Source organism: Boleophthalmus pectinirostris, unplaced genomic scaffold (assembly GCF_026225935.1).
Source record: "Boleophthalmus pectinirostris isolate CB_2022bp ecotype Guang Dong unplaced genomic scaffold, ASM2622593v1 HiC_scaffold_7, whole genome shotgun sequence".
NCBI classification, from domain to species: domain Eukaryota; kingdom Metazoa; phylum Chordata; class Actinopteri; order Gobiiformes; family Gobiidae; genus Boleophthalmus; species Boleophthalmus pectinirostris.
Window position 1 is genome coordinate 14415352 of NW_026571473.1, and position 24972 is coordinate 14440323.

Here is a 24972-nt window from a genome sequence, read left to right on the forward strand (position 1 = left end):
CAAAAAAAATTTTTGTCACAAAACAGGTAAATTTTAAGGTACTGCCCTAAATCAAGCCTGAAACGAATCGTTATCTTACAATAGCTGACTGACCAGTGCCCACATTGTACTCAACAATGGACAACAATTCCAATAATAAACTAGTGAAAGATGTATAAATTATACAGTAAAACTTTCTCCATTGTCAGGTTACTTATAATGACCTCACCCAAGGCACAATCACACAACTGTCTGGGTGCTGTTTTTGCGCTATATCATAAACATGTTTGCATATTGCAGTATTGCTCTCCTCACTCTCAGATCCATTAATGTTATTTTGGTATTTTTGGTATTTTTACACTTACCTCGACAAAAAGGGTTAATTTTGCTGAGTAAGTCCTCTTGAGAAGCTGTACTAACAAAAAGCAGTAATACAATAACAGCAAAACTATAAAACTGAATAAATAAAAAATGATGAAGCCAAAGTTGTGAACTGAGCCCCACAATTAATGTATTAAAAGTAATATCTAGGCCTGTCATGATAACAGATTTTGAAACATGATATATTGCTACAGAAATATACTGCGATAAACAATAATATTGAAACTACTTTATGCCACTGATACAATAATGCAAGATTGTCCTTGTAAATGATTTTTAAATACACAGTTCATTACGTGTCATGAGCTAAATCTGATAAATAATACAAAGAAGCAATGTAGACATACATTTTTCAACCCTGTACAACTCAAATCTTATTATACACATGATAAATTTTGAGCCCCAAAATATATTGTTCCAGCTTTCATATACTGAATGATAAGTCGATAGTAATAGTAATCATCATGACATACTTACTAATATCATAATCTCATGTTACCTCTCGTAGACATATACAAATAAAATTTTGTGACGTATCTCGTCAAAATTTTCTTGTCCCATCCCTAATACAAGAAATAAGTACTTTTGTCCAGTGGACATGGAAAACAGTATACTCATTGGATTGTTTAAGATGCGCTTTCTGCACTCAGGTTGTGCGCGCATCTGTTGTGTTGCCAGACAAATAATCCGTCTATACATATTTGTCAAAATGGCATTCATAAACCCAAGATGAGCCCTTTTGTGAAACTAAAGTAAGCAAGTGTAAAAACTCTTGACATATTTTGATGTTTTGTAAATAAACACGATTAACTGAAAATGTGCTGTCATTAATAGATATACACTTTAAAATTCTCCATTCATTTTTCAAGTTGAGGTAAAATGTAGTTTTCTTAATTGGCGATAAATACCCATCTACTCCGCTATTAAGACAAGCTCTCAGAACACTGTCAAAAAGAGGTTAATGTTTTCACTCTAATGCACTCACTAAATGCTTTTCCAATGAGCAATTCACAAGGACATCACATTCACAAAGAGCCAATATTTGAAAAGGGAGTTGCACCAGCGCAGATGGTTAGCTGCAAACTGCCACAAGATCAGGATAACAACTACTTATTTTATTTTACCCACAATTCTTTGTAAAATGGATCCCTGCTTTTGAGCTCCTCTTCAGCCTCCGTCAGTGCACTGTAGTTCACTTCAAGCATCTTTCCCTCTCACATGCTCAGAATCTCTCTTGGGTAATATTTGTTTTTGGTTACTGTTTGTTAGCTTTAACTTTTTAAAGATACAATTGTTTCCTAATTAGTTTGTGGCTAATTAATCTATGGATTGTTTGATGTACTGTGAAGCAATACTTTGAAAGCTCATCTTTTGCATACATTTGTAGCATTTGCAGCAGAGTTCAAAAGAAACAGGCCTGAGTTTAGAAAAAGCGCACATGCATTTGAATAATGTGGCCCAATTTTACGCTGTGTTTGTTTTTACTGGGAATATTAATGAATTAACATTTTAAACAATCCATCATTATGTTTGCCACTTATTTTTAACTCAATTATAATCTAATAGTTCATTTTTCCTAATGCGCACACTGTGTTCTCTCCACTTTGTTCAGCATACAACAAAAGATTAATTGCAAATCAGGGGACTGATCAAAAACATGATAATCAAATTGCAACAATGAGCTGAAAATTGCAAGTCTAATGCAACACAATAGTGCAGAACATTAACCACCCACTGCTTGGTGCATGAGTGTATGTGCAGTTCTCCAGATCAGGCCAGTCAATGTACAATGGCAACTAGTAAAATCTATGGGACTAAATCAGTACAATACCAGAGAGCAAACATCTTGAACGCAACTTGACACCCAATTTAAATTGAATTAATGTACAGTGTATCTAAGAAAAATAAGTGAGGCTTTTCAATTAAATTAAATTACATGATCTATACATTCTTCTGTGTATCATTTGTAAACCCAAATGCAAAATATTTTACATATTCAGACAGCATATACATATATCACTCATATATGCATAGATTGTAACAAAAGAGACTTTGACCAGTTATTAGTTTTTGCATCCTTTTGTTACTGTGGAAGTCACCTGGATGACTGAGGGTTTGCATATACATAAGTTGTTGTGCATTTCTCACAATTAAATTTCAATAATAATGTGCCTTTTGTACGTCAGATGTGTTGAGAAATGAGTTGGACTTTGGAGGACATTTTTGGGATAGTATTAAACTAAGTATCTCATATGGCATAATTCAATAATAATAATAATTCAATCATCATTTTCAGGAGATTTTCTAATGTTACAGAACTAACACTTGTTCATAGCCAGCTGAACACTTGCTCTTGTGTGTGGTCCTCATGTGTCTCTTGTTAAAAAATAATCGGCAGAGCAGACCAATGTACTTTGAAAAGTTTGTCCCTCTAAACTCCCGTAAGGACGTAAGCTTGGCTTATCAAAGATCTCCTGAATCTCTCAGCCTTGAAATTTATAGGATTTTACCTGCCTTTTCATTTTTCTCAGTACATCTTTTGTGGCAGCGTTCAATCAGCGCTTTGTGTCTCACTGTTTCCATTGAAGCAACAAGATTACATTATGGTGGTACATTCCATGCTTGTACATTCGGAGGATGCCACAATAGATTGGAATGAAAAATAGCTTTTCTGTGACCACAAGTGCAGCCTTTATGCATCCAAGGGCATGGCATTCTTGGGTCCTGGGTACTATCTGTCTCTTTTCATTTTGCTACCTCTATCTCTATATTTTTTGCTTCCTTCCTTCAATAGACTCCCTCCATAGTCTCTACTGGCATCGGCTGCTCTCTTCATGGAGATGTGCGTCTTTTCTTATTTGTTCTCCTTAGCTTAATCTATATGTTTCCCTTTTGTGTTTTTATTATCACTCATACCCATTATTTTAGTGCATCGTATTAAAGATGCAGGATGTCCTCCATACTTTAGTTTTCCCACTGGTGAAGTTCTGTGAGACCTTGGGTTAATCCTTCGATAGCTTTTTGAGGGCAGTAATGACGAAATATTATATTGAAAATTAAACAAATACATTGTACAGTTATTGTCATCTTTACTCTGAGTGAAACTATAGGAAATATTTCCATTAGATTAAACCATCTTTTAACCTTTTCTTATTTCCTATTATATTCTGTGAAAGGTTTTAAAATCTCCAAATCCCATAAAATCTTAAATTAGATAGACACACATTTACTATTTATATTATGAGAATACAGTTCCCAGACCAAAACACAATCTGGGGATAAAAAAGGTTTCAGAAGAAGCGCTTCCTGGACCTCCAGAGGATAATACACAGTAGATCCAACTCAGTGTTGCTCTTTGGGAAGGGAAGTCAGTAAAAAGATGCAATAAACCCAAGGCACTCACTGGTTAAAATAAAATGCCTTTATTAATTTATGGCACGTCTTAATGGAAAACTTACAAAGTCCCGACGCATTTCAGTCTGTGGCACAGTTGGGGATAATCATGGGATAATCCTTTAGACTAGGTAAATTGTCCACAAACATTTTAGGTGAGTATATGAGGCCACATGGCAACATAAAGTACTATTATTTGTTGTCAAAACTCACATTCTTTTACCAAAAGAAAGATTAACGTGGTATCGATGTGAGTATTGGGTATTGAGTCTATTCCTTAGTATTAAAATCAAGTCTGAAATTTTAAATCCCTCATCCTAAAACAGCATCACATTAGGTTGATTATTATTATTATTATTATTTTTTTTTTTTATAAGAAAAAAAACAAAACTACCAGATTCATAAATCTCTGCTCTCTGCTAATGAATGGACATGCAGATGTTGTGACTCGTCAATACATCGTAAAATTGACCACTGGAAATAAGTGAGAAAACAACCGTAACAACTTTGTCCTCTTTCTCTTCCCTTTCTTCTCCCCACTCTCTGTCTTTCTCTTTGCAGGGCCTGTTCATCTTCCTGATATATGGGGTGTACAACACAGAGGTAAGTCTGCATTGTGTCTCAAGGCTGTCGGAGTGAATGAGAGAAATGACAAGTTTCTGATGGGCTTCCTGCTTAAGTGCCGTGAGTGTGTGCGTGGTGGAGAGGAGGGATGGCGTGTAGGGGAGGGGCCATCGTTTCCTGCGTCCCACTGCCCTTCATGCTTGGACTAACTTATATGCATCTGAGTCCCACCATTAAACACTGACACGCGGCACTCCTCAGCCACTCATTCCTCACCCACATTGGCTAATATTTCACTGCCTCTTTAAGTTTTTAAACTCACGGTCCGCCATTTAGCATCCTGACAAAGCCACCGGCCAGGCCTCCGCACCGGGCGCTGCAGTGGTCGACATACAGAGTGAGAGAGAGGGGGAAAAAGAGAGAAAAACGATATGCAAGCAGCAGTATGCTATGAGGGAATATCACTCCAGCATTACCATTTAGATTTGTGGAGGCGGAGAGTGTCACAGTGCGGAGGAGGAGGAGAGATTAAATGGATGAGATTTTGAATCATTGAAATCACTCTTGGTCAAATGTGGCTTTTATTCTTCCTAAAGACCATGTACAGTCTGAATTTTATGTTGTTCCCTAATTATTTTAGATAAAAACTATAATATTGAAGCTACTGGTGCTACATTTTAATATATTAAATTGTAGCAACTTAGTATAAATTAATTAACAAAACATATACAAGGCGATAAATCATTCAGATCACATCACAAAAATATACAATCATACGGTATATTCTTAATTTTAAGCAGAAATGTATTTTCATAGAAAATGTAGATGGAATTAGTTATGCCATTATTTCACAAACTTTTCACATGTGAGAGGAAAAGTCAGCCTAATAAAGGAAAGGGTCTTGTATAATTAAACGGAGTATGCATATTTTTCTTTCATATGCAAAGAAAAGCTGTTGCATTAAGCAGTGTCCAAATTCAGGCAATGCTCATTTATGGAGTCTAAGCTTCATAATTACAGATCTGCTGTGGAAGACAAACTGCCGCTACAGCTATTAAACTCAAAATAGTGTTTTAATTGCTAATTACCTGACAATAGCTCTCCATTATTCATTGCAATTAGCTTTTCCTTGGTGGTCACCTTGTAATCCCACGCTTTGATGACCTTTTATTTCCATCAGCTCCAAGGATGTCGGCAGGTGTTGTCGGGTGCTCTGCTTTCATATGGTAATCTCTGTGCGCCCATTTACATGGGGAGCCATGCATTGCATCATTTTGAAACCTTGAGTACACACAAATCCCCTTAAACACACAACAATCATCTAAAACAATGCCCTTCCCCTCATTGTCAAATGATTAATTAACTTGTGTCATGTAATTGCCTCAGCATGCACTCTGCTTTTGATATCAGTCAAATCCCCAGGACATTCTCCCTCCATTAAATAACATTAAGCCTCTCTGCAGTCTGAGGCCAGTGTGGATCTAAGTTCTCACTATAGGCTGTGGTCACATGACGCTGTGGGTTTTGTCCTGTCACAGCAGTGCCCTCTTTATTATGTGGCCTTATGCAAAACAGTGTGTGCTGTGTCTATGGGTTTGTCTCTGACATCATTTATAACACACTGGGACTTAATGAAGCCATAAACCATAATGCACAATCACTAACCTGGGGGGCTGGACTGTACCCACACAAATTTACAATGGGAAATGACACCTGATAATGCTAACAGGTTTCATCTCTGATACTAGAACATAACTGAACATTTCAATATGTAAATAACAAAGAATGTAATTATCGTGTTATTTGTAGTTTCTGTCCTTTTTGTAAATTTACTTTATTCTAAACATGTGTTATTCTTGTTCTCATTCTAAAAAATGTAGTAGATAAACGTTTAAGCTGTCAAATGTACTATTAGACATATATCACATTAATTATAGTGTGAACATTGTCCTCTTGTTTCTCTTTGCACTCTGGGGTACAGTGTGTAGTAAATGAAAGCCTGCCGTGCGCTGCTTGATCCAGAGTGTAAAATGTAATCTGTTCTGCTAGGCCAGTCCCCTCTCCTCCAATAGCTCCATTTGTTGGTCACGGCGCTCCGTGTTGACAAATGATAGCGTGAAGTCGTCTTCTTAGTTTGGCTGCTCTATGTGTCACTTTCAAGTGCCGTTAGAGCGTAGGGCACACAGGACCTGCTTTAACACAGAGACTCAGACTTTGTCCTGGCTCGAGCATTTTTGTGCTCATGCAAAACATATTACATATTTATATACATTTTTAATCAAAGTTAAAAAGTAAAAGTTAGGGTTACTTTTCTACATTCTACGATAACATGGAAATGCACTTTTTACTATACTAAAATAAAGTATTTAGTACTATAAACTAGGAGAATATAACATTTTTCACAATTTTTAATCTTTTGATGAAAACCACAACCAAATTTTCTGCAAATGAATTTTAATTATTCAGGTTCATTTCAAATTCTAAACTATATTAATTGGAATGGATTTTTTTTTCTCCCTTCAATATGTTATATACACATAGTATACACCAATTAGATTATTACCTGTCACACTGTGTTGCCAGAGAAAAGAGTAGCCTTCAACCTTTTGAGAGGTGTTTCCCACTTACTTAGGATAAACAAGCTGTTTTACTACCAAAATGCAGTTGTATGGTAACAGTTGACCTAATCATTTGTTTTGTATTAATAAAACAAAAACACTTTTTGATGGAATATTAATTATAAACTCAAATTTTCAGTTTCATTCAGTTTCAGTTTAAAAATTTCATTCACTGTTATGGAAAATCCTGTTTCATCAATTGATTGCATCATTTCTTTCATCTGCTTTCCTCAGGTGCGGAGCACAGTCAACAGGATCAAGGAGAGAAGAAAGGCACTTAATTTTTCAGTACGTAATCTTCCCCATCTCTTTATAGTCTTTAAAACAGACAACAGCGCTTTTGCACCGTTTACACAGAATCTCCACAGCCCCAACAAAGCCAATAAAAACTGGCCACAAAATAAGACTCTTCCTCTTAGCGGTCGGCAGTCCATGTTGGATGCCCTTATTCATCAAACATAGACTCCCGGTAATAGCCCCCCCCCCCTTCCTCCTCCTCCTTCTGTGCAACTGGCCCTTCTCTGCACCTTCATCCTGGCAATGTCAAGCCCCGCGGAGGGTTACAAGTTTCTAATCCCGGACAAGCCGTCCCCTGACATTAAAGTGTCAGACCAGTATTTATACCTTGTTTGGTTGAAATGGTGTTGTGAGTATGTGTGCGTGTCCAGGGTTATGTGTGTGCCTAAGAACATGGTCAAGCTCTTTAAAGGTAGTTACTAGTCAGGAGTGCGCACCATCCACATGCACGTAGCGGCAATTATAGAGCCTACAACAGCTTGATAAACAGCTCTAGCATCATTCCACCCACTATGTAGGCCCATCCACAGTCAGCGCCGTCCTCTATGAGTGATCACATTTGCAGGCGTCCCGTTGCCAGGATGTTGTGTCACGCTTTATGGCCAGCAACACTTTGTCCTATACCCCTCCCTCTGCACCCTGACCCATGTATGTGCCTTCCGATGTCTACCCCCTACCCCCTACCTCCGCCTCCTCCGAGCTATTGCTAACCGTAGATTAATTTTTTTCTCGTCCCAAGCAACCTCATGCTTCCTCTTTGACCTCCCACCTCTGTTATGGTCTGGAGTTGTGGGAAATATAAAAATAAATAAATAAATTGAAGTGTTTGATTTGGGAGGGGAGCCCCATGTGACCAGGTGCACTTTGATATATCGTCTCCCATGTTATCAGCGATACACCCCCACCTTCAAACATCTACCATCATTTTTACTGCTTTCCTTCTCGCAATTTTCCAATCTTGCCGGGTTCCGCTACAAGAATACGTTTTTTAGCCATTGCTACCCCGTGACGGTTTTTAGCTAATGCTATTTTTTGCCATAAATCCTGCTTGAAATACTGTATCTATACCTGTCCTGTGGTTAGATAGGAGACATTTGGCTCTAGATGACCGCACATGCCCTTATATCTCCCCTTGTTGTAAAAGCCAGGATTGGGGCGCTGGGATAAAGAGGCTCGGGTGGCGTTACTACATATGGGCCATTTGGAGACGTATGATTCTCGACAGGGGCAAGGAAGTTTATATCTCATATTATTTGCAACGCTGAGGGATAATTCATTGCTTTACATATTTGAAGTGTTTTTGTACATTTACAAAGGTCAGAGCTTGTTTTATTTCACCACAGGAAGTGTTGCAACATTTAATCTTTTTATTCTAGAAGATGCTGATTTGTCACTCAAATGAAAACGTATAGTGAATGATTGAAACTTGAAACTTATTGAACATTTAGACATTTTACGACCAATTAGTATTTTTAAATTAAAGTATTATTACTAGTTGATTAGTCAAATTATTATTTATATTGAGATTTTAAAGATACTTTTATTAATAATATAAAGGTTGACATATGATGAAGGCCTCTAAGACAGAAGATATTTATTTATACAGAAAATTATAGCTGAAAATCAAACATGGTTTATTATTATTATTTTTAATTAAATTTAATTAAATACTTTTTTTTTTTTTTTTCTTTATGATAAATGATATTTTGATATGTGTTTTAGAGTCTGTTTAGTTCAGATTATTAGAGTTTAGTAGTCAGGATTATTATGGTTAATCGTTCGAAACTAAGCCCAAGTACATACGCACAGTAAAAGATTTATTTTAAATGCACCTTCTATTAATTACAAACTTGAAAATTGCAGATCATTATAATCTATTAAATAAAATATTCTGCTCGGTAGCTATTCTGGCCTTGACCATCTCATAAAAATTCCAGTAAACGCCTTTTTTAATTCCACACTTGTGTTGACCTCCTTGGACCTCTTCTTTTTAGTAGCTCACAACATAAGCATAGGTCACAAGCAGCCCACGAGATGGTCTTCTGACACCCGCCCAGACGGCCATTTGGACCTGAGCTAGCTGTCGGCTCGTACCCAGTGTCTCTTGACCCACCATGACCTCCCTCTTGTACACACACTGCCAGATTGCTTTGTGAAATAAAGCTGTCAGTTGCAAGATCCAAATAAAAAACAGCCCCTCGCACACTGTTGATGTCGCTGCCCCTGACACCTTTGAAATACAGTTATATATTGGCTGTGGATTAGTTTTTTGGACCTTAATTCAAGTTTTGACAAGATATTAAGTTTGCGTTTTATAGTATTTTTCTAGTGTTTTGTTAAATGGTGATTATTGCTGTTTTTTATAGAATTGTGCCAGCTCTAGACCATCCAGCTCCATGACCAGCTCTCGTCCCACCAGTTTGCCCCTTGGCATCGGCCCGAGTCAGGAAGAGGAGGCCAACAACATGTCCACCTGCAGCAGTGCCCCAGGCCCTACCCAAGAGGAAGAGCCAACAACAGGTGAGTCATTATAAAGGGCCTGAAATCACTTTTATATGTGGGATAGTTTTACCACTCCAACAGATAGGTTGAAATCCTGTACTGAGAATGACCTTGGCCTTTCTGTGTGGAGTTTACATTGGTTTCCTATGGGTGCTCCAGTATCGCCCATCATTAAAAACATGTAGGGTCCCGGGACTTCCATGAAAAATAAACCTTGTGTGTATCTCAGTGGGACTTTCCTAGTAAATGAAAAGTGAACTAAAGCTGATCATTTATGTCTAATAAAATTTTCGATTTCAAAAATATATGTTTTTCTGGGTTCACTCAATGGTTTACATCTAACTTTAAAGAGGGGGTATTGTATTATTTGGTATTACTGTAACTGCTAACACATAACATATTTAGATCACCATGTTACCTTTTATTGTTTTGAAAATGCTATAGTCACAGAAAACAATGTATTAACATGCTTTATAAGTTTCACTTTTGTTTTTGACACTCTGAGTCCCCCTCCCTTTGTTTTACACGCTCACTCCCCCTTCAGAGCGCTATCACAACACAATCAGCATGTTAATGAAGCTATTGCACATTGCAGTCAGGTTTGTCAAGTTTTGTGTACAGTTTTTTTTTTTTTTTTTTTCTCAACATACTTTTGTATATTTAAAGAGAATTGTTGCACAGAATCTTATAGCTAACCATGAGGAAGGTTTGAGTAGGGCCCGGGAGAGATCACAAAATTACAGAGATTTGCCTGAATTACATCTAAATCCTCTTCAGGCATGTTTATGATGAGAGAACAACTTTAAAACATGGCAGAAGGCCATGAAAAAAAAATCTACATATATATATATATATATTTTGTGTCATGCCCCCCATTGAACTAAAAAAAAGTTAAACTTAAATCTAACCAACCCAGATCACAGTGAATGAAAAAAAAATTGATCAAATATGGTCAAAAAATTTGACAAATTTGACATGAAAAGACCACCGTGTCAATTTGGAATCTCATCATAGATTTGTTCTTGTACATTGTACATTTGTCTGGTTTTGGTCAGTGACAAATCTCATAATATTTTACATCTACATTATGTTACTCCATATGATTCCTTCTACTGTGGCTAATTAATTTGTACATTTCAGTATGGCAGAAATTGGGTGAGCTGGCCCGAGGTTAGCTTTTCAGAGAATTTGTGCTACTCTTTAGCGCTACACATAATCACATAATTTTATTTCATTTGATTCAAATACTGTTGACCTTGCTTCCCAAAAAGCACAACCAATTGGCACTTTGCGTCAAAAAGAACAAGGAAGGTCAGCGCCTGAGCAGTATTTTTAATTGGAAAGATGAAATCCAAATCTACACTTTCAGAATAAGTCAAATATTTGTTGTGTACCTTTTTTTCGTTCACGTACTTCTTTTGAGCATGGCTGCACCTGTAACCTTGCCTTTAGAAATGTTTGTGTTCACAAGTGGTTGCTTTGCCGAAGGACTTCTCTAGTTTTTTTTTTTTTTTGGTTTGTAGCTACTGCAAAAAGTCCCCCTAAAGCTGTCTTTATTGACATTCAGTTAAGTGATTACAACTATTTTGTTTGTATTATGTCTGTCCCGTACAATGTAGTGGAGGGGAGTGAAGACAAAAATGCAGGTAAGGGGGTTCCAGGGATAGGGAGGGGATGTTAAATCAAAAATATCCTCCAAACACTAACCAGAGAGCCTGGATTCAATCTGGCTGCCTGACCTGCTCTGCTCTCAGTCGAGTTAGCAGTCATTTGGTTATGGAAAAGATTGGAAGCACAAATTTCAAAGAGAAGCAATGAAAGACTATATAAGAGGCCATAGTTGCTGATTTTACTGTAATTTAAAGCATGCCCTTATGTCGATGTGCATTATTTGTCTCAAAGAGTGAAGCATTTACAGACAAACCACACATTTTTACTCAGATACATTTATTTAGAAAGCACTGACAATCAAGATACAACTATCCTATATATCACACAGAGTTTTATGGCCTTTTTACGCTGTGAATATCAGTCAATGCAAATAATCCATAATGAGTAGTCTTCTTTGAGGAAATAGATGGCAGCGTGTGGTTTATGACTTGCACAATCGCATTTGAATAGTACACGCGCTGCCTGTTATACTCTCAATGTGATTTACTGCGTTTCTGTTACAGGCGATTTGCATGGCCCTCCGACACTGTCTCACTTACAGTTAGAGCTCACTAGTTAAATCAGTCTATTTGTCACATTTAGCTGAACAAAGCGCAGGAAGAAAAATGAAAATCAGCAGCAAAAGTCATGTTTTTGAAAAGAAGACAATTGTAGTAATAACTGAATGTCACCTTCAATTATGTGGTACATTAGCTGCAACGTTTTCTGTTCAAGAGAAGAATAGACACGTAGTATGTAAATGGAACAGGTTGTAGCTCGACAGCAAAAAATAAATCTTTTATTCAAGTAAAGCAAAGTTTAATAAAGTAGTATATAAAGAAATCCATTTAAGTAATGAATTAATAACATTTTGTATTTTTATATTAGTTATACTGCTTTGAAATTACATTATAGAAAATCAATATCAAAGAGAGTAATAAAAACATAACAACTATAACTGATTAAATGCTAGAAGTCAGACAATCATACTACTCTAGTCACAGCAAAACACGTCCATGGAGACATGCAGGTGCAAAAATGTTACACACCTTTAGAGAAATTATCTTGTGTGTAGCATTGAAATCAATATTGAGTATCAATCCTTTTTCTTAGTATCACAATCAAGTTGGAGATTTTAGTATTGTGTCCACACTACAACAAGATTGCCCCCAATAAGTACAGCAAGGTTTCAGTGTTTACAGAATCACGCTGTATTATTACAACTTACTAGAGAATAGCTGTTTGCTTTGTCTTAATCTTATGTCCACAATAGCTGTTTTTTACATTGCTCCATATGTGTTACAATATGTCCTTTTTCCATAAGGCACAAACAGATGGGTTCCATTCTTGTACAATTACGTCCCCATCTCTCCCAGTGATAGTGGTATCTTGCTTGCACAAGGTCAGCTCTTTTCTTTGTGGGTGGGTGGAGTGGGGGTCTGCCTTTGATAGCTTTGATACCTTTTTGCCTGTTCCATCTTTCTGTTTACCAAAGTTGGTTGACGCAAATGTCCACAGTACAGACTGGGCCCTGTTTGAGTCTATGTGAGCACTGGAGAAGGACAAGTGCATAATGGGCGATTGGCAATAGAATAGGTATGGATTGGATAGAGATTTGAACTGAAAGCGAGTGGCTACGTGGGTGTTTGTCAATGGGTTAGATTTCCAGCAAGAAGGACCCACACAGTGTTTAGGTGAAGGTTGCAAGCCCTTAAAGTAGGAATAATATGCTAGGTCACTAGTGTTACCTCACCTCTTCTTGCTTTGTTAAAACCATCCATTCTGCGACTGAAAAGAGACGGGTTTATAGTTTTGCCTATTTATGCCTCGTTAATAGTTTATACTTTTATGTTTATTAATTATATCTTTACAAATATACCATTGAATTCAACTGCAGACATTTTTCTTTCCCTTTTTGTCTAAATTGTGGCATTGTTCGGGTGAAATACATAGAGCAATCAGAGGAGAGAAGAATAGTCTCTTGCAGATACAGGCTTGGTGTCATATCCAGTTTACACAGGTCTTCTTGTAGGAACCATACGCCTGCACATGGTTGACATCTGACACTCCTTCCTGCTTGGCTAACATGTGTTTTATAGCATTGCTTGCAATTAGGGGCCTTCCAGATAAAGTGGCGTGGCGGTATATTGCATGCATCTTCGGCAGATTACACCCAGATCCTGCAGCTGACACTATGGGTTCACCCTCCCCCCTCTTCGTCCCTCCTGCCCCTACAGCATCACCCGTCATGAGCATTTAACAATGTCTGCTGACATGCAACAGGTCCGTTCAACTATACAGGCAAAGCTTCATTGTGTAGATTCACTATTTCAGGTGAATTTTGTGAATGCGTCGAAAAAAAAGTGAGGATTGTTGCCAAAGTTTAAATATGTGCCCAAGTATGTAAACGTGATGTAAAAAATAACAAAAATAATGTTTTAAAGGCCAGCATTTTTACAGACACAACATTTGATTAATTTGAAAAGTGTTCATTATTGCTTTCACCAGTTTCTAGCAAAACATACTGCGTATCAGTTTGACTTGGGAAGGGAGGTGTAAGTAAGGTAGCACTGTCAGAACACCTAATTACCGGTAAGTCATTTAATGAGAGTTCAAACTCCAGTGTGGTCTAAACTAAAACCTTCAAGACAGATTTCTGTGATGTGTTACATATTCATAGATAGTCCAAACTTTCCTTCTGAACGTGCACATTGCAATAAAAATGGAAACAAACCAGTTATGCAGGCACTTAGATTACAGTTATATGGGGTATTTTGGTTGCCGTGGGAGCTGACATCACACTGATAATGACCACAGGAGCTGATGCACAGACAGTGCTATGAGGTATGCGTGTGACACCGAGGCATTTGGCCTCTGAGTGGCAGCTTATGTTCAACATCTCACTGATGCAAAGTGATGTGTACTAATTCTACATCTGCTCAACCCAAACAGGCTCGGAGAGTTCAGCCAAATCCCCAAAACACACTTCCTCACAGCTTCACCCCTGCTCTACCCCTGCACACACAGCGTCAGCCCTGCTCTACCCTTGCACACCATAGACTGAATAAAGAAGTGAATTAGGTGAGCGTGACATCACCCATAGCGTCCAGCTCCAGTCAAATGAAGCTCACAAAGCTAGCAGTTATAGTAGCGAATACTGAACCAAGTTCCATACTACGAATAGGACAAAATAGCGAAATACAAAGACCAGGATCATGTAGAGCGTGTTAATACAAACATTTTAAGACCAAAATGACAAGGCTCACTTACAGTGCGTACAGAGATAGGGGTGAGAGACAGAGACAGAGTCAATGGAGATGGAAGCACCCCCATGTTCACTTCATATTTGGAATGCAGCGGCTAGTGGGTTAGCTATGTCCCTTTATATGTATATGTATATATGTATATGTATATATATATATATATATATATATATATATATATATATATATATATATATATATATATATATACAGTCTATGCTGCACACACAGCTTCAGTTCTATTCTACCTCTGTACACAGGGAAAAAGATATCCCTATGTGTTCTAGGCAAAGCATTTTAATTATTGCTTTCACTTTCTGTGGGAAGATGGTTTGGATTGTTCACTGTTTAAAAAATGAAGACCAGGAAATGGGCTCTTGTCATGTGGTTCAAGCTTTGAGGAGTTAATTGTAGTCCGGCATTGAAACAAGAAGGACAGTGCCAAAAGTTCTTATATTTGTATGTATTTGTCATGACTAGAAGATATAGTAAAACATATACAGTATGCAAGTTTGGCAAGTGGTTGATTCAAATAGTAAATTATTACCGATATGTGTGCTTTATTACCATATGGAGTTTGAATTTACTGTAGTTGTAAATGTAATAATACACGCTGCAGTAGCTCAGTTGGTAGAGCATTTGCCCACTGATCTGAAGGTTGGCGGTTCAATTCCAGCTCTCGACATAAACATCACAGGTTGAGCGGTCAGATCCACTGACCCACAGGTTGGCTGGTGTGATTCCAGCTCCCACAGATGAATGCTGTCGTTGGGCAAGACACTTAACCCACCTTGCCCACAGTGTCTGTGTACACTGGTGTGTGAATGGGTGAGTGGGTCCTTGTTGTAAAGCGCTTTGACTGCCTTGAATGTGGAAAAGCGCTATAGAAAAATGTGACCATTTACCATTACTTACTTTTTTCTCCTTTTCATTACGACAGTTGCATCTAAGACCATCAAACTTTGCTAATCCAAAGTGTTCCACTGTGCTATTGATATCTGAGAGTGACATCTGATTTAATGGCTTTTTAAGAAAACTAGATCATTTCAATAAGAGAAACAACAGTTAAAACGTATACACTTCGACAAATCTCAAACTGATCTTGGATCATTTCAAACATGTAGAAAGACTTGTACCTGTTTTATAACATGTATTTCTCACTATCAATGTGAGAACTCACCAGATGAAATATGGAGCCCATTTGCGTGTTCTTAAGTGGCTTTAAGCACAACAGTTTATGCATACGCAGCCATTTGCTACAGCACGCACCAAGCTTCTTGAATTTGTTTTCCACAGCTGTTCTGCATAAGAGCGCTCAGCGGCAGTGTGGTAAGGAGAATCTATTCATAATTCAAAGAAACAACAGGGCATGGGCTGCAGGGTTGTCACATATAACAAATTGAGGAGGAAAAGAGTTGAATTTGTATCTGCTTATGGAGGTTGACTGCATTATACATACGGCGAGTGGCGCTGAGTGCGTGGTAATGGGATGTATGATGGATGGCCAGAGCACAGGAGCTCCAGTTTCTCTGGGTTATTCATCTATTTATCTGCTTATTTATTTATTCCCTCACCCAGAAAGACCCTCGCAAGCCACACATTTGCCTAAGGTGTAGTGAAGCCTATAAGAAGTGGTAGGGTGGTCATTATGGAAATAGGCTCGGGCTTTGAAGGTCTCTGGATCTGGGAGGTTGGAACTCTTCTTCTGGCCATGTGCCATATGCAAAAACAAATCAAACTTGGGCAACATGTGCTGCAGGTAGCTCAGTGGTACATCTGCTGTGCATATTCAGGTCCCGATGTCAGAAGACTTTCCACCATCTCTCCCCATATTCTTATACACTAAAAAGGATCTTCAGCCTAAACTAATCTAGTTGCCTCACTCACTCCATTTTTATTTGAACCCATTCCTGAGACCCTCAGCCCCTCTGAACCATACAAGCCCCCCTACCCCCACAATCACACTTTTGTCACCCTCATCTCCACTGGCCGTGGTAACGACATAGCCAGCACCTTACGATGAAGCAAAGCGCTGCAGAGGGAGGGGGTGAGGTGGTGGGGGGCTCTCAGGCCGTAGATCAGGGCAGGGAGGATGGCGGCGCGACCAGGAGGTGACAGGGGAATAACATCCCTTTCTCCTCAATGGACAGGGACCATAACTCGTGCCTCTCCAGGGACAGATTGAGAAAGGCAATAGCCCCAGGGGCTGTGAAGCACGGATGCTTAGGAGAATTGAAAGTTAAAAGAAAAACGCTGTTTGCCGAGCCACTAACACTGATTCACCCAACAGCGTCACTACTCACCACTGGAATTCTCATTTTCCTTTGATAGAAAGGCACAGGTGCCACAGTGTCCATAATAACATAAACAATGTATACACAGGCTGGGGCATTGTATTAAGACAGTTTCTATAACGGTAGATAGTGTGTTCTATTACTTAAATCTGGAAAAACTATTGAAAAACTTATTGGTCATCATATTGTCTTTCTTTTTTAATATTGTTTTAAAATCAATGTCTGATGACCCAGAAGGGATCTCAAATGCATATTTATGAATTAACTGAAATTAATTCATAAATAATTGTAATAAAACCTCCTGTCAGTTAGCCGTCTGTAAGATGTAGGATGTTAGTGTTGATAAAATAGTCCAAACCCAGTGTGATAAACCATGAGCGCATGTACTGAGCCACTTTTACAGCCTGATCAATTTTGCTGTAGCTTATTGAATAGATTTTATTTTCCACTGTAAGCAACACACTGTCTGCCTTTATGTCCCTCTTGAGAATCTCAATAAATTTTAATATACCATTTATGGAAAATTACACATGTTTAATCATTGATTTTTATTGGCTCATCACAATAATAATATCCCAGGGGGTGTGGCTGAACCAAAGAGCCATAAAAGTAAAGAGGCTTGATTACTTATTGGCTTTTAAAGAGTTCATATGACAAGATGAAATGTTGAACCAACTTTCACAGTCAAAGTTACGGCATATTGATTTGCATTATCATTTTTATTTAAGTGATTTAGTGCTCTAACAATTGTCCTTCTATTTTTTAAGTGAAAAGGGCATTTGTTATCAGTGGTGGTCATCATTTTTGTTCGACTGAATAAGCTCTCCTGGTTTAGTTTGTGTCTTGGCCATTGTCTTTGCTCTTCACAAACCAGAGTGCAGGAAAGGTGAAATCTAAATGTGCATGTGCATAAGATTTATGAAGTGCATATAAAAAAATATCAGCATCATTAAATTCAACTCTGCTGCCATCGTGCTGATGAAAGCAGGCGGACACGCAGCCTCTGTAATGTCTCTCTGTGCTGTGTGTGTGGCTAAGCAATGTGCTAAGGTAGATTGACTTCTAATCTAAACTTCACAAGTGTCTATTGACATTTGTATAGAAGTGCCCTTTGTGTCCCTGCTTGGCACCCTTACTGCGGCTTTGTGCATCTGATGAGTGAGACTACACAGTATTTTTATGTACTTTCACACATGTGTGTGTCTCTTATTATTCACACACATAAAACACACATGAACACAATGGGCAAGCTAGCCATCCTGTGCACTGGCACCTGCTCCGCTGAAGGTGAAAGAAGTGCTCACTTGAGCTCATTGAAAAGTAGATGTGACAGTAAATTTTTCAGGCCCTTGTGAGATGGGAGATCTTGTTATAGCAGTCAGGATGGGGGTCAGGGCAGTGGCTGCTTGATGATTGAGGAAAAGAGAAGTAAATTCATTCTGCTTCGGGCACTTTGTCAAGTGCCAGTAGCTTACCGTTGAGAGCCACTCACCCATCACCGTGTTACGGCCCCAGAGGTCACCTCCAGAGCCATAAATCTGCCTTGCCTTCTCGCCTGCTAAACCTATTGCCTTCCCCTGGCTGAGCAGTGTAGCGGCAGGCTGCAGCTGCTCTGCCCATCTTCACTCAAACCAAAGAAACCAGCACAGAGATAGATTCTCATTTGACTGGAAAAGGTTGGTCTTTGTCTGGTTCACTCTCTTCTCTTGTGGCAAGGCAAGTTGACATTTTCTTGCAGTTTTGTACTAAATACTAGATATGTAGATATCCAACAGACGCACAAGAGGTCACAGGAGTGGAAAGACTTAATGGTACTTTGTGATGTGTTTTAGTCACTGAAGATGTTCTATGATTCTATGATTTGAACTACAGGTACTGCTCTTGTCCTAAAGGCAAGCATTACATAAAATCTGAATTTATCTGTTTGTATATGATATAAAAGATTACACTTTGAAGAAACACAGGACCATTTTTTAAATTTATTATTTCAGTCTCTTGGCTCATTGCAGTCTCCCTCTATCTCAGGCTCATTTCCTTAAGGTCACCAACCAGATACTGAGCACACAGAACCAAAGGGGATACAGTTCCACTTTCTAAATTGATAATTGATACACTGAGAAATGATGGGTATCTTTTGCCATGTGCTAACGTTTTTCTCTGATGGTGGCACAAGAGGGTAAGAAGATCCGTCAGGGGAACTTTGTTATTTTTGTGTGTCCAAACCTTAAAGACATTTTTGTCCACATGTTTGAATTGAAAACTAAGTTATACCTTTTCATGCATTTTGAATACACCTGGCACTTTCTTATACAAAACATCGAAGTGAGTTTTCTGATCATGTGTGCAGATGCCTGTCTAACTTCCAGTGTACAAACGCCAGCCTGCTTTCAATATTGTCTTATTAGATGGTTATTATCCGGTTGTGTCTGGCTTCTCTCAGCCTGTGACTGGAAGTTAGGGAGGCCAGGGGCACCATGGGAAGGAAGGAGTGAAAACTTCCTGGACCTGGCCCTCAACCCTCTACACCACACTTTAGTGCACTCTTTCACCCCTTTACTGCACTTTATTAACATTTTATAGAAAATAGAATAGGATTTTCCATGTCATGCAGTCACTTATATATGATAATTATTATGAATAATACACTATGAGTAACAAATTGGAAATATTTGTATTAAATTAATGTTGGCTACTACAAGAAAATTACTGAAGAAATTTGACTGGGGTCTAGACAATGATGACCACTGCCCATACGTCAGCTGTTGTTTAACAGGCATCTAAAAAGTCACAGCAGACACAATGGACTGGACAGATGGTTGCACACCAAATGCAGTCTGTTTGATGCTATTAAAAGCTGTTTACTTCATGCCAAACACAGTCAGTCCTCTGTGTGTTTACTTGTGAATGACAAAAATGTGCACATCTAACCAACTCTAACAGTACACCGCCTGGTGCGCTGCAGTCACCAAATCACCCTTCAGGCCTGGTACAGTATCAGTGTGTGGCATTTATAATTAGGTTATAATCAAATGCAAATGCACTCCATGGTGGTGGTTTGTGGATGTTAGCCAGCTCTGTGAATTAAACTTTGGATGAGAATCTAGTTACACAGGACACACTTTAATGTCTCCCTGCCGTGCCCCATAAGTCCTCCTCATCTGCTGTCCCAAAGAGCACTTCTGACACCTTTGAATGATCCACGGCTTTAGAGCGCTGACCTCTGTACCCTCAGAGCAGAGCCCCACCCCCTCCCCCTCCCATGTAGATGAGACAGAGACTTATGAAGATATGCAGTGGGCTGTGTGGCTGTTTGCTGTGCAGGCGGGGGTCACAGAGCGTCACAGTGAAATGAGTTTTGGTGCTGGATGTGTCCAGCCCACCTTCAGATCAGCAGTGATTACTCCAGGCAGATGAGGCCTGCAGCAGAGCAAGTGATGGACACATGGGTGGGGCGAATCACCTATAAAAATGCCTAGTCAGATTGTGTCCATATATTATTATGAGCTACTGGGACTCCATATGCAACTTTAGGTTCAAGTGTGCAAAATAACACTCTCAACCTCATGCTATATAGCCCCTTATATTGGTTAGTTGTTTTTTTATCAGATGCTCTACCTTAAACAGACGGTTTAGCTGTATTTGGTACTGGCAGATGTGATACAGTATCTTATGATTGTTGTGATTTATTTTTATTTATTTATTTTTTAATCATATTGATTACTTACCCTGTGAAAGGATATGTTTTGATACAGACAAAAATTATGATTTTTGTGTATGTGTATTACAGTCACATGTTTGGTATTCACTTGGTACCGTAAAAGAAATAACCCTAACCCTAAATACCCTTTGCACTGCATTTGAAGTTTTCAATTAATTTTATATTTATTTTCTTTCTAAAATAATAGAAATTTACCACACGGGTAATTGCAAAACAACACCAGTGCATTGTTTAACAGTTTGAAATGATGAAACTCTAAACAATAAAAATCAGGCCCATATGTTCCATTTTGGTAAAATATGAATGAAACAAAAAGGTCAAAAGTCATGCACTAATGATCTTAGATTGACAAGTTTACATAATCATTCATTAATGTGTAAAACTTTATGAATATTCAGCACATCAACACTGAGTTAATTATCACTCGTAGTAGATATCATAAATAACATGTATATAATATAAACATTGTGAATTATAAGCTTGTTTGCTGTTTTTCTTCCACCTCCTTGTTGTCCATCAGCTGTAATCTGTCCGGCGTCCTTGAACAACACTTAGCCCTGCAGCTCTGCCCAATCAGAGCAGGCCAGTGCGGGCCAGTGTGAGCGGATCCTGGTCTAAACACCTCAAATGTGAAATGAGTGTCAGGAGTTGATGAATACTGGATCATTAGCCACGCTTGTCTTAGCTCCTCTTCTTGGGCCTAATTGGCTGCAATTTATAATCCTCCACCTCTGGGTCATCCCTGCTCTTACCGCATGCTTTTCTTTCATAATTGGGTCAAATGTGCCTGTTACTGTAAGAAATATTGGCTCTTGTTATAGACGGCCTGTCATTAGGAGTCCAAATTCTGGTTGTAATTTAAGACATTTTCCGGAATTAGAGTATTTGAATTGCTAAATCAAATGTATTGCCCTTTTACTGGAAATATTATTGCAATGGGATATTAGCATTTTTTCCCATCAAATTAAGGATCTTTGTGAATGTGGCAAGCGTCAATGTGTCAGACCTGATCCAATTCTATGTGGTGTTGCTTTTGGATGGTTTTGTTTCCTTTCCCTTCGTTCAGCCAAAATATCAAATATAATCATGCCGTATTTTCATATAAAAGTTAAAATCACGCATGCATTTATTCAGTAGACTACATATAGCACTAGAAGGGTTCCAAAGATTAATCAGAATAATCGTCTACTATTAAATTATATTTTGGTAATAGTAATCAATAGCTGGACAATACAGGCTCTGAAACACATGCTTGAGCTTTTATTACAAAGACCCCACAATCATTATGTCAAAATGTCCAAAAATATATATATATATTTTAAAATATTTCTCAATAAAACACTACATTTGTGAAGATTGTCAATCTAGAAGCCTATAGTCAGGATTTTTCAACTTTTACTTGGTTAAAAGTGTGTAAAATCTCACTACATACACCTAGTTATCCTTAATACCTTACTCCTTAAGCAGTTACTAATTCTGAATAATTATAATACATTATTAATAAACAATTTGTTCATTATAAATTAAGTCTTTCTGAATGTTTTATCTAATTAAGGTGACATTATTGTAAACTGTAACCTAATTCTTAGTAGCAGGTCTAAGCTCTAACCTGCTTTTGTTAGTCTGTTTGTCAATAACTTTTTAGTACTGTTTTCCTCACAACCTCTTGTATATAGCTGAATATTTTCTTACTATAATTATGACTTTTTTTTTTTTACTCTAGTCTCTTAATTCTGCTTCTCATTTAGAATGTATTATACTATTCCTATTTTTCTCTTTGTTATTACAATATACTGTAATGTGTGAGCTACTGTGTCCAAATAATTTCTCATGTGGATCAAGAGTTTGTTTAAGTCTGAGCCTAAGTGTGCTTGACTGTCTGCAGGTCATGTGGCCATGCCCTCTGCTCCAGGGAGAAAAGAAGATCCTCCTGGCCACACTTCCAGTGCCACTCAAATCAAGTCCAGAAAGGTACGTGCCTCCTCCTGATGTAGAGCCATAAATACTGTGTTTCATGTCAGTCAAACCAGCGCTGGGACTTTGAGCTTTGGGTAACAGGGTGGTTCAAGAAGGTCAACAGCGGCATTTGACCTCTGACCCCAGGACAAAAACAGACCGAGGTGAGGGGTTGAGAGATTACTTTGTTGGGTTAACAGAGTCAACAGGAGCACTCAGCAGGACCTGCTCTCAAAACATCACTGTTCATTTACTTTTGATGGGAATAACAAAAGACCACTGTTATGTGGTGAAAGGCTCCCCAATTTACACATTTTACAGCTAAAACAATTTAAGCATTTTAAATTTAAACCCTTAGTAAATAATAATAATAACATTACCAGTACTGCTTATTTATAAATCACATACAAAGGTGTTCACACAAAAAAAAACTTAATTAAATAACAAATTATACTTTATCATTATCAAATATTTTGTGCAATATTAAACACTCAAATGCACTAATTATCATTGACCTCTCTTTGTAATAACCAACATGTTTGCATACTGATCTAACCCTGTTACTGTCCCTCTAGTGGTCACTATCAGTAACACATTTGAATAGTTAGAATTAGTTATTAGCTTAATTTTAGCAAGGTCTTAGAATACATTCTGAACACTGTTATGGTTATACTTTTTCATATAGTATTTTTTTAAATCACGCTGTAATGTAAAACAGCTTTGAGTTCTTCTTCTCTACTGTTTTACCAATAAAAATATGCTCTCAAGCTCAATATAAACATTAACCTCCGTGCTCCTAAAATTATTAAACCCAGTCCCAATGTAATTCACTTTTACCATACCTCATATTCTTGGCCCTTAGTGCACGCTACTACCGCTGAACCTCTGTGACAGGTTAGCCATGATCAGATCTGACTTTCCTCTCTCCACCCTGCTTTATTTTTCTTCTCAGCTGTTGGGTGGTCCCTCTCCTCTTATTCTCCCTATCTCCCCCTCTCCCTCACTCATTGTCAAGTTCACAGCGTCTGTTTCTCTTTGAGCTCCACAGGTTGGAAACCCTATACCTGAGTATACACAATTAAGTTCACACCCGAGGTTAGTGGAAGTCCCAGTCCGCAGAGCCATCGCACTGTTAAAGAGGGCTGTTAGTGTTTATGTGCAGGGCACAGGGAGATGGTAAAGTTCACTCTGTGGACGGCTCTGGAGTGTGCAGGTTAGGAAGATTTGTGCTAGCTAATTCACTTCACTTCTTCATACATTTTCTTCTTTAAGATTATAAATAAATTATTGACTTAATGAAAAGCAATCCCCAAACAAATTTAAAAAAATTAGACATTGTAATATTTTGACATTAAATGTACTTTTTGTGGCCAAATTACAGGTCAGAACTATGGATAGTCGACCCTGCTCACAGTAACAATGCATGTTTTTCAAAGCATGTATGCCTGTAATTGAGTAAAAGCAAGTTACATTACAGTTGCATTGTGCACCTAAATGATAAACCGTGTGCTTAATTATAGCAGCAGTAAAAAAAAAAAAAAAAATAGACAGATACACATATACATATCAAATAAAGGAATTTATAAGTCACAATCAAAGATTATATAACTCGTACAAAAATACACTTGCTACTGCCAAAACACCTCCATGGCTCTCCTGATCTCTCCCTTTTTCCTCCTGTTGAATGTTTTAATTTAGCCCCGTTACTGCAGCTCCCTCTGCGTCTCACTCACACGCGATTGGGAGTCCCTCGGCAGAGCAGCTGGGAGCCCACAGACACACACACAGAGACACACACACAAAACACACACAGACACACGCATACACACACACACACAGACACACACACACACACATACACACACACAAGACACAGAGAGAGAGAGAGACACACACACACACACACAGACACACACTGACACAGACACACGCACACACATGCAGGTCCCTGAGTGAGGACGGCTCTGTGAAGGGCCAGTCTGCTCTCAGCACAGCGCTCACTGGGACGGCTGCGTGTGCTGCGAGGGCTTCCTGTTTTGGCCGGTGTGGTGGAGGTTTCCTGGCAGGGACAGTGCTGGTGTCATGACAACTGTTGGTCTGGCTCTTCTACGCTTACTTAGTTTGAAATAGCTATGTAATCTCTGAAGAGGTTTGGAAAAAAGAAATGTTGGCAATTTCATGATTATTTTATTTTAGCATGTACACGCTTAATTTAAAGATAATAGCTGTAGAATACTCTCTTGAATATTTAATCAATATTGACCTGAGAATGCCTTTATAGCTGTCCTAAACTTAGAAACACCGTATGATATTTTTTTGGGTTTATTGGGTTTTAGTTGTTGGATCATGAACTCAAA

General features: G+C 38.3%; 1 protein-coding gene across 6 annotated transcripts in view; it reads left to right on the top strand.

Moving 5' to 3' along the window:
- LOC129412029 (adhesion G-protein coupled receptor D2) overlaps positions 1 to 24972 on the top strand; it is a 59252-nt gene that overhangs the window by 23889 nt on the left and 10391 nt on the right. For all 6 annotated transcript variants that reach the window (XM_055164708.1, XM_055164710.1, XM_055164711.1 and 3 more), the window contains 4 exons: positions 4315 to 4356; positions 7170 to 7223; positions 9599 to 9752; positions 22545 to 22630. In XM_055164708.1, the coding sequence (XP_055020683.1) occupies positions 4315 to 4356; positions 7170 to 7223; positions 9599 to 9752; positions 22545 to 22630 (336 nt within the window). The remainder of the gene's footprint in view (positions 1 to 4314; positions 4357 to 7169; positions 7224 to 9598; positions 9753 to 22544; positions 22631 to 24972) is intronic.